General features: G+C 32.4%; 4 protein-coding genes across 4 annotated transcripts; 1 reads left to right on the top strand and 3 right to left on the bottom strand.

The window, feature by feature from the left end:
- Window positions 1–853: 853 nt before the first annotated feature.
- Window positions 854–1,728, bottom strand: LOC128388663 (uncharacterized). The gene is made up of 2 exons (XM_053348087.1): window positions 1,545–1,728; window positions 854–1,488 (listed from the first exon to the last, which is right to left on the bottom strand). The coding sequence occupies exons 1-2, from the start codon at window positions 1,553–1,555 to the stop codon at window positions 999–1,001; spliced, it is 501 nt and encodes a 166-aa protein (XP_053204062.1). The 5' UTR covers window positions 1,556–1,728; the 3' UTR covers window positions 854–998.
- A 1,469-nt stretch (window positions 1,729–3,197) lies between these two features.
- On the top strand, window positions 3,198–7,203 carry LOC128388631 (uncharacterized). Its single transcript, XM_053348060.1, has 2 exons — window positions 3,198–3,288; window positions 3,788–7,203. The coding sequence occupies exons 1-2, from the start codon at window positions 3,198–3,200 to the stop codon at window positions 7,201–7,203; spliced, it is 3,507 nt and encodes a 1,168-aa protein (XP_053204035.1).
- Window positions 7,204–7,693: 490 nt separating this feature from the next.
- LOC128388630 (uncharacterized protein F54H12.2-like) lies at window positions 7,694–8,927 on the bottom strand. The gene is made up of 2 exons (XM_053348059.1): window positions 8,694–8,927; window positions 7,694–8,401 (listed from the first exon to the last, which is right to left on the bottom strand). Exons 1-2 carry the CDS (start codon window positions 8,925–8,927, stop codon window positions 7,694–7,696), a joined length of 942 nt encoding a protein of 313 aa, XP_053204034.1.
- Window positions 8,928–10,150: 1,223 nt separating this feature from the next.
- LOC128388629 (uncharacterized) lies at window positions 10,151–10,624 on the bottom strand. The gene is made up of 2 exons (XM_053348058.1): window positions 10,223–10,624; window positions 10,151–10,165 (listed from the first exon to the last, which is right to left on the bottom strand). The coding sequence occupies exons 1-2, from the start codon at window positions 10,622–10,624 to the stop codon at window positions 10,151–10,153; spliced, it is 417 nt and encodes a 138-aa protein (XP_053204033.1).
- Between the last annotated feature and the right edge of the window lie 309 nt (window positions 10,625–10,933).

Raw genomic sequence — 10,933 nt, 5'->3', positions numbered from 1 at the left:
TTTGTTTTCCATTGCAAACATTTTGTTTCCACTGTTTATTTACCTTATTTATTACCTGATTGTTTGAATTTTCCATGAATCAACCTGATTACATGGTTAGAATCATGAATTTATCATGAACTTTATTCTTTTACCCCCCACATGATTACTTTAATCTGATTTTGAAATTGTAATTAGTTAATCAACTAATTTTCAACCTTTCTACCTTTCACCAAGTTTTCAGTTTGAGAAAATTTTTTCTACACTTACACAAAATAACGAGAATATTAGTTTGAAAAGTTTTTCTTCTTGTTTCCAATTTTGATTTTCTCAGTGTAACCATCGATTTCAATTGATTGATTAATTGTATATATACTTTTAATCGTAATTAATTGTCTTTGTTGTTGTTGTCAAACTTTCTAAACTACTAGTTAACAGGCTCTACCATTATTGTTGATAGTTTTAAAAGGTTCTTGATTATTAATTAATGATTAGTTTTAAAGTTTTTCTCTTCTCTTCGCCAATTAATTAATGATGAAGTTTTTGATTCTTCATCTTTTCCAATAAAATCAATGGTTTAGGCATTTGACTTGATCGTTAATTGTCCCTTTGATGTTTAATTCTGTTGCTACTATTTAGCTACTAATCATGAAGAAAACATAATAATAAGTATAATGAATTAATTAGAATCAAAATTTTAATTTAATTTAATAGCTCAACTTTTTTTTCTTTCTCTTTCTCTCTCTTTTCTAAATTAGTGTCAGTTTACCTTACGGGTGAATATGTTATTGGTTTAAATTGTTATAAAGTAGTAGTCATATAATGTACACCTCTGGCACAACCGTCACTTCTGGATCAAAGTGTCACTTCTGGATCAACACTCTAGACCAAAGTGTCACTTTTGGATCAAACTTTCAGGTCATTTTTTTTGGCGCGTATTTTGAATAAATAAGGAAACTTTTGATCAATTAAGTGGAATAAGCTATTTTATAGCGTTTTAATTTCTGTTTGAAAAAAAATTAAAGGCCTCGTGATGGGGAATTCTCTTGATTTTTTGCCTGCTCTTTGAGCTCAATTTCCCTAGTTTTGGCCTCACACCAGCGAAGGTAACGAAAATAAAAGTCATCTTTTGGTAAACCTGTATATCTTTCAAGGCGAATAAGTAGATAGTCTATGTACTCATCCCTTTCATTCAGATCACCTTCTAATTTTTCAATCTTCTCTGATTGTTCATAAATTCTTTCAGACAGCTCATCCATTTTGCCGGCGGCTTCAGTGAGTTCATCTACCAATGAACTTATCTCATTCTCGAGATAGTCTTCAGTCTGCCGCAATGAACGAATTTCAGTCATGGCTCTAACCAAACGTCCACGTTCAGCTTCATTCAATTCAATTCTTTGAATTGCTGTGTTCAAAGTACGATCAACAAATTCTGGACAATTTCTTCCAGGAGCGTTCAGGTAACGCAACGCTTGTCTTAGCATCCGGGATAGTGGACCTGCGTATTCACTAAAATGAAAGAATATATTAGAGTAATTACGATTGTTATTGTATAATCAACTTACCGATTATCCATTGAGAATAATTGATTAAGGGAAAACTTGAAAAGACAATGTAACAATTTACCACACAATTAAAGAACAAAGTAAGACAATTAATATTTGATGCTAACAATGGTAATTGAAGGTAAACAATCAATTTTGTTCTACGGAGAACAAACATATGAAGCAAATGTGTCGCCATCTATATTTGACCGTATTGACTAATATACTAAATGCGGTATGTTTGAATATAATAATAGTGATTAACGTCGTATATGTCTAATATACTTACGATTAAGTATTAATAGGTAACAATTAACCACAATTAAGCCCAATTAACTACAATTAAGTATTAATAGGTAACAATTAACCACAATTAAGCCCAATTAACTACAATTAAGTATTAATAGGTAACAATTAACCACAATTAAGCCAAATTAACTACAATTAAGTGCTGATAAGTCACATTATACAATTAAGCCCAATTAACTACAATTAAGTACTGATAGGTCACATTAACCACAATTAGCCCATTAACTACAATTAAGTACTGATAAGTCACAATTAATACAATTAAGTGATTAACTACAATTAAATATTAATAGGTCACAATTAACCACATTAAGCCCATTAACTACAATTAAGTATTAATAGGTCACAATTAACCACAATTAAGCCCAATTAACTACAATTAAGTATTAATAGGTAACAATTAACCACAATTAAGCCCAATTAACTACAATTAAGTGCTGATAAGTCACAATTAACCACAATTAAGCCCAATTAACTACAATTAAGTACTGATAGGTCACAATTAACCACAATTAAGCCCAATTAACTACAATTAAGTATTAATAGGTAACAATTAACCACAATTAAGCCCAATTAACTACAATTAAGTATTAATAGGTAACAATTAACCACAATTAAGCCCAATTAACTACAATTAAGTGCTGATAAGTCACAATTATTACTAAATGAATGTAATTTAATACGACTCTAATAAAATCTTGCTTGATTTGAAATGCGCGCCTAAATTTTGATTCACTCACGAGATGGCGACACTAGTTCATAAGGTTAATTTTCTCACCAGAAGATGGCAGCACTTTTGTGATTTTTATTTATCATCATTTATCTTCCAAACAGATGATAATTTTTTAATTCTGTTCACAAATAAATGTTCAGAAAACTCATGCCTTCATGATGCTTATGAAAAGTTCATTCAGAATATTATGAATGCTCGATCAATTAAATTTCTATGTTCTCAGACGTAACTTTCATCGTGACACTTGGGGTATATAAGGAGAGGACTATTAATAAATTTCCTCAGTGAGTCCTATGCTTGATGTTTGGCAACTTCGCCCTGATAGTTAATAGTGATAAACGTCTTAGGGTATATTTACTATACATTACTTCAACCTGCTTCGTCTCTGTCTGAATCTCAACTGAGAGTTCAGTCGTGATAACAGTGCCACCTAGCGGAATATTTTTCAACTATTTAACATCAACGCCATCTAGTGAATTTCACGTGAACTGACATATAAGTGACATCTAGGGAACAATAGTGAACAATAAAACAACACAATGTTACTTTGTCCATGCTGTCAAAGACAATATGATGTCTTACCATCATATTTATCCCACCAATGTGATTGTCGTTTTAATCCATGTAGAATGATGGATTTTATGGAAGGTCCACCATCTAAAAGACCAAGATTGGAACCATCACAATCAACATCAACTACATGTTCATCATGCTCAAATTGCAGTGATTGCTCTGTGTGCTGAAGCATTGAGGGGATTACACCAGAGCCCTCAACAAAGTCTTCCAGAACCAGCCGAGCTTTTTCCAAATCCACCAATAAGAGTTGAACCTGAAGAGATTATACTATCTTCTCAATCAACAATTGACATTTCTTCTGATGAAGAAGATGAACAGCCAATGAATTTGACAATCTATCGACCATCTGTGATTCAATTTGCTCCGCGAGTCAATCATGCTGATCAAGGTACTTCACCGATTCACTTTTCACCTGAACCAGAACCAGAACCAGAACCAGAACCAGAACCAGAACCAGAACCAGAACCTGAACCTGAACCTGAACCTGAACCTGAACCTGAACCTGAACCTGAACCTGAACCTGAACCTGGACCATCGAGATCACTAGCTCAAGCAAATAATCAAATTGGTTCTGGTATCTCCATATCATGTGATAAATGTGGCAAAACGTACACGAGACCAAAATATTTACAAAATCATCTCAAAGTTTGTGGTTTATCCATCACTTTTGACCATCCTGAAAATGCTCCTGATCATCATGGATCATTCAAGCTAATTAACTCAGCATTCAGACGATATTTAGTTCAATATCGTTCATCAGATCTTGATTCTCCAGATTTGAATGCAGTCATCAAGAACAAATGGAAAGAAATTGGATCACTTCTAAACATTTTAATTGATGAATTCGGGGCAATTAAATTCAGTATTGGTGTAACTGTCCAGTTTAGAAATCAAATTTCTGATAAAACTGATAAAGGAGGGTTTGAGTCTGACTTAATACCCTGTCTGGCTGGATCAGATAAAGATGAGCTGATAAATAGTTCACTGGAGTTTATAACTGATAAGATTGATCAATTCACTCAACGAGGGTCTGGTTGGACTGTTAACAAAATCCAATCTATTGATTTACTTGTTGGGAAATATAAACCATTTCGTGGAGGTTGTGAACGTGAACAGCTACCACTGTTCATCAGAAACAAGAAGTGCTTGATTTCACCGAAAACCGATACAGATTGCTTCATGTTTTCCGTATTGATCAGTCTCCATAAATCAAGCATTAACTGCGGGAGAACCAGTAGTTATACCCAATTTGTTGGCCAATATGACTTTTCTGATGTTCGAGGACTTGTCTCAATAGATAACATTGAAATATTCATGAGAAAAAATAATTTATCTATTAACGTCTATACCTGTTACCCAGATTCAAAAGCTGTTGTACCTCTTAAAATCTGTAATGAAGAAAAAGAAAAACATGTTGATCTGTTCTTGTTGAATCAACACTATTATGCCATCTCAAATTTCAACAGATTGGTTTCCAAAGGTCAGAAAAGAAATAGATTTTTTTGTAAGAGATGCCTCTGTTCATTTAATACCAACGAGAGAAAGTTATTTCATCTAAATGAATGTCAAAAAACCACAGCGCAAAGATTGATTTTACCTGATCTTAATAACTCAACTCTCAAAAGGAACCAATATCGTAAGGAAGTTCAATTTCCAGTCTGCATTTATGCTGATTTTGAAACTTTGAATGTAAAAAACAATGATGAAACTAGTACTGTGAGTAATTTGACTCCATGCAGTTACGGTCTCGTCGCTGTTGACTGGAATGGTATTGTCATTTGTAAAGATTTTTACCTTGGCGAAGATGCTGGTAAAAAGTTCCTAGAAAAGATCATCAGTTTAGAACCTTTCATCCGGGATCATATTGCTAAAAATATCAAACCACTTTACTTAACATCTAATGAAGAGAAGGAGTTCAGGGAAGCCACCGTGTGTCACATTTGTTCAAAACCATTGGGCTCTGATATTCGTGTTCGTGATCATGATCATCTCACCGGAAAATTCAGAGGCGCAGCTCATCAACCCTGTAATCTAGAATATCAAGTACCGACACAAATTCCAGTTGTTTTTCATAACTTGAAAAACTTTGATGGTCATATAATAATCAAAGCTCTTGACTCATCAATGTTCAAAGATAAACCGAGTATAATTGCTCATACAACAGAAAAATTCATCGGGTTCATCATTGACAATTTCAAATTTATGGACAGTTTTGCTTTCCTTTCAGCAAGTTTGGATGCTTTAGCAGCCAATTTAACAATCGATGATAAATTATTTTATCTCAATCAACTTTTTACTGGTGATTTATCACTTTTAATGAAGAAAGGTGCTCTTCCTTATGAATATCTGGATTCATTTGATCGATTTAATGAAACATCATTTCCTCATAAGGATAAATTTTACTCAAGTCTTACCGAATCATCTATTTCTGATGAGGTATACAATCACGTCAAAGATGTTTGGACTAATTTCAACTGTTCATCATTAAAAGATCTACATGATATATACCTTAAAACAGATGTAATTCTATTGACTGCCGTTTTTGAAAGTTTTCGTAAGATGGCACTTCGAAGTTTCGGTATCGACCCTCTTCATCATTTCTCATCCCCTGGTCTCACTTGGGCTGCAGCTCTGAAGACAACAGCTGTCGAGCTTCAGATTTTCTCTGATGTTGATATGCTGTTGATGATCGAATCAGGTATCCGAGGTGGTTTGACTATGGTTAGCCAAAGATATGCTAGAGCAAATAGTCCTGAGTTACCAAATTACAACCACGAAGAACCAGTTACCAAGATATTGTACTTGGACGTAAATAACCTTTATGGTTATGCCATGTCACAATACTTACCATTGGATGGCTTTGAATGGTGTGATGTACCATTAGATGAAATTTTTTCAACATCTGATGATAATGGTCAAGGGTATATACTTGAAGTTGATCTCGAGTATCCAGCTGAACTTCATGATTCACATTCTGATTTTCCATTACTACCAGAAAAACGGAAAATTGATCTTTCAATGTATAGTGATTATCAGAAAGAATTACAAACAAAACTGAGTAATCAAGGTATCAAATCAGTACCATCAACAAAACTCGTGACTTCATTTCTAAGTAAAACCAGATATGTGATCCATTATTCAGCTCTAAAGTACTATATAGAACTTGGAATTAGAGTAACCAAAGTTCACCGGACTATCAAATTCAATCAATCACCATGGTTAGCGGGGTATGTCGATTTTTGTACTATCAATCGACAGAACTCAAAAACAGACTTCGAAAAAGATTTTTGGAAGTTACTTGTCAATGCAATATACGGAAAAACCATAGAAGATAAGAGAAAACATGTTCGAATTGATATCGCATTAAAAGATATTGAGGCTGAACGAATGATGAGAAAGAATCTTGTCAAAAAATTCGTAATTCTTGATGAAGATAAAGTCATTTTTCAAATGAAAAACAACTCGGTCAAGATGGATAAACCAATAGCTGTTGGGTTCAGCATTTTAGAATTGGCCAAACTCAAGATGTATCAATTACATTATGGACAGTTTAAACCATACTTTAAAGATGATATCAAATTACTTTATACTGACACCGATAGTTTAATCTATCATATCAAAACCGAGAACATTGATCAAGATCTTGTAAATTTATCCCACCTTATGGATTTCTCCAATTATCCCACATCACATCATCTTTTCTCTAACGAGAATAAGAAAAAAATTGGTTACATTAAGAATGAGGTGGCCGGTGATGAGATCGTAGAGTTTCTTGGTATTAAGCCGAAGCTTTATACATTGAAGACATTATCCGATGTTAAAAAAGCCAAAGGAGTACCCAGAGTAGCACTCAAAAAGGTCACTTTCGATGATTATAAAAATTGTCTTTTAAACGAATCGACTGAAACAGGAACTGCTTCCAGAATTCAATCAATAGATCATAATATCAAAATAATTAATCAAACCAAACTCATGATAACCCCTTTTGAAGATAAAAGGTATTATCTTGATAAAATTAATTCATTACCATATGGTCATTATAGAATCAAAGACCAACAATAACTTCAATACTAAAAACACGTAATCAATTATTTTCAAAAAATTATTAATCATTTTCATAAAATTAAATAATTTTTCAATACATGAAACAACTTTGTCTCATTATTAATATGTTCACAACCGCGAAATAACTTGTAAAAGTCATTTAGATTATAAACTGAAATTACAAATAGAAGACAGAAAAACCCACAAGCAACTGATAAGTTACCTTGATATTTATTAGGGTTATATAGATAATAATCAGATATTTTCTCAATAAATGTAAGTATTAACCCTTGAGGTTTCCTTCCGAATGAATCAAAATAATGGACTATTTTATTCGTATCGAGATACAGTGCGACCCAATGACTCCCCTCTTTATAACTTTCATCTAAATTGATTATAATTGCTTTATCTTTACTGAGATTTGTTGGTAATCGATCGATCGGGAAAACGCCAGCAAACCAGGGAACATCAGTAAGTAATTCAATTATATCGTTTGTAGTTAACATTCTCAATAATCCAAATTTACGTTACGGTCTTTATCAATTGTAATTAGATTATCGAATTGAGCAAAAACGATAACTTTAAGTGATTGTTTCAATCGATCACTGAATTTGATGTCAAGTCTTATATTACCTCTTTTGATCAGAGATAATGTCCCATTCTCAGCACCAATTGATCCGTCAGGTGAGAGATCAAATGCAAATAAAGTAGATGATTTACCATATTCATCATATGTGATATTAAGTTGTGGGATACCTTCATCTTGTCCAAAGAATCGGTATAAATTAATAAATTCTCTCATATAATAATTAGAACTGAAATTAGGTGAGTACGGAATTGATGGAATCATATTACCATCAACATTAAGTGAAATAAAATTCGTATTGAAATGTTTAAATTCAAAGGGATCGAGATAAATGCTTTCCTCTTGAGCAGCATCTTTAACTAAACCAATTAATATTCTACGCGGTAAAACACCATGATATACATTTTCGATTGAAGCAGATGATTGACCTGAAGGAATTGAGAAAACTCTAGTATCGTTCCTTGTTATGAAATACTTTGCAGGGCCTTTTTCAAGACCTGCAATTATACTTTTTTGAGCTTCAGGGAATAATTTAACACGTTTGATGTGTAGAGAAAATTTCTCAAATTTGATCTCATATTTAGCTGTATCAGCTGCATCATATTTGATTAATGAAAATCCATCAGGACTCTTAGTGAATCTAAATGTTAACGGAACTCCGTTGATTAAAGTTTATCCTGTTCATAATGGAGAATGTAAACGAAAATACAAGTCAAAAGATGATCGTAAATTAGTTTCAGACACTTGGAATCCGGAATCCATCGGATTGGGAAATCGGAAAAAACAATCTTCAAAATAAGATTGGTAATGGTATGTATTATTGGCTTGCACAGTATTAACTGCGCCAAGAGATAAGTCCACTTGTTCAAATAACGAATTACCAAAATTAGTAACTTTTAACTTTATTTGCTTCTGTAAGTACTGCACCAGCAACTGTTTTAACACTAAGATGAATATGAAGCATTGTACATGCCAAATCTGTAAAATCTTCACTTGCTGGAACATTAATTTCATAAAAATTACTAGATTCGAGACTTGCATTAGGACGGTACTCCACTTCATAACTACTTTCAATTGCTGTTTGTGTTGGTGGGATTGAAAAGACTTGTAATTCAGATTTGCTTGCAGGCATAGATGATTCATGTAAGTACTCCATTATGTGAATATATCACGTTTCTTTTTCTTGATTATTTTAACTTGTCGTTTTCTCTTATACCACGTTTGATCAACTAAGTCACTTAATTTACTCAAACCTTGTTTTGCTGCATTTCTTAAACCCTGTTTACCGTGAGCCTTAAATGAAGATTTAAAGTCACTTCCAGCGAGATAATCAGCACCAACATTCATACCGGTTCTTACTAGATGTTTAGTTAGAAATTTTAATATTGGGATTCCATAACGTGCAAAAACTGATCCAATTCCGTATCCTCTCTGATATGGTTGACCTCTAAAGACAGAAATATCAGATATTCCATAGCCAGCTTGATGCTGGAAATGATGACTGAAATCACTATCACACGGGCAATATATTTTTCGATTCATTTTTAATTTAATTATTCAGTATTCTTTTCTTAAACAATTTCTTTTCGTTTAAAATGTAAACTTAGAAAGACACGTCCAGATTTGAATTTAATATTATCACCACTCTCATCGACAATTCTTATACTTATTTCCTCAATTTGATTCATTCTAACTGGATAATAATATGGTGTTGTAAATGTAATGTGAGCTAATGTATCACCTGTATTTTTATTTAACGGTATCACTCTCAAGACTCTTGCATGAGTATCACCAACTAAATGTTCATGTATAATATCAGTACAAATAAACACTAAATGACCTTTCGGTCCAGTATCAGGTTGATAAGGAGCAGTTATTTCAAATGAACCATTTTTCTTAGCTTCAGGAATTCTCTTTTTGAACACGTACCAATCAAAACCGAGAAGTCTAAAGAACGATTGGTCATTAAACATGGGGTAAAGTGGTTGTAAAAGTTTTTCATGACGTCCAAGTTTCATTAGTATTTTATCTTTTTCTTTCCCATCATCATTAACTTTAATTAATTCCAGTTTCGGAGGTCTATTAATACCTCCTACTTTTATACTTGGATTTTCATTAAGATAAGCTTTCTCCATTTCTTTATTGAAATTATCAATAATCCGATCAATTTTATCACTTTCACTGTACTCAAAACTATATGTATGATGAATAGGAAATCTTTGAGAATAAGACTCATTATAATTGAGTGACCATTTAACATTCATTCTATTGCCTCTATGTGCAAGAGGATAAATAATTTCTTGAACAGCTACCGACCATTCACCATCAAGAATAAGTTTTTTAGGTAATCGATTAGTAAATTGAGATAATGTATTGTTTTTATAAATATCCATACTGGCATTAGAAATAACATCAACAACAAATTCATTCGACATTTTCAATTGAATCAACCCAGGAATTAAATTTATCAGGATATCCAACCCATGAAACGAAATATTCTTTCTTTTTAGTACGTGGATTTATTCTAGTTCTTAAAACTTCATTAATCTTATATAAATCAGGTTCAACCACAGGATAGATCTCTTCATGATAAAAAATCGATGTAACTGGTTCATTATCATAATCACGTAGACGATAAACATATCCTTGTGGTGTATGTTTGACTTTAGTTATATAATAGATCTCACGACTCCATGTTGATGTTGCACCTTTCTCGAAAATAGTTTTAGCTCTTGTTATTCGAACACTATCTCCTACTTGGTAAGGTTTTTGTTTCTTTTTATTTTTCTTTTGACCGCGGAAAACATTACTAACAGCTAATGATTGGTTAGTTAATGCTTGAATTGGGGTCATTTTAATAGTTCGATGATATGAATTATTATATGAATTGATTATTTTATTTAATACATCAATATATTTGTGTTTGTTTTTATAATGTAAATATCGATAAATTCGAGATCTTAATGTACGATTGAATCTCTCGACAATTGCACATTTAATTAAATCATCAGTTGATGTGAAATGATTAATATTAAGTTTTTGTAAATATTGTTTTAAATATTGATTAACAAATTCTTTTCCTTGATCAGTTTGTAATTTTTCTGGTTTTCTTAATTTGAATATTTCTTTAAATCCGTTAATAACTGAATTTGAAGATTTATC

The sequence above is a fragment of the Panonychus citri genome, unplaced genomic scaffold, assembly GCF_014898815.1.
Source record: "Panonychus citri isolate SS breed McGregor unplaced genomic scaffold, ASM1489881v1 Contig00101, whole genome shotgun sequence".
NCBI lineage: Eukaryota > Metazoa > Arthropoda > Arachnida > Trombidiformes > Tetranychidae > Panonychus > Panonychus citri.
This window is presented reverse-complemented; position numbering and strand designations above follow the sequence as displayed.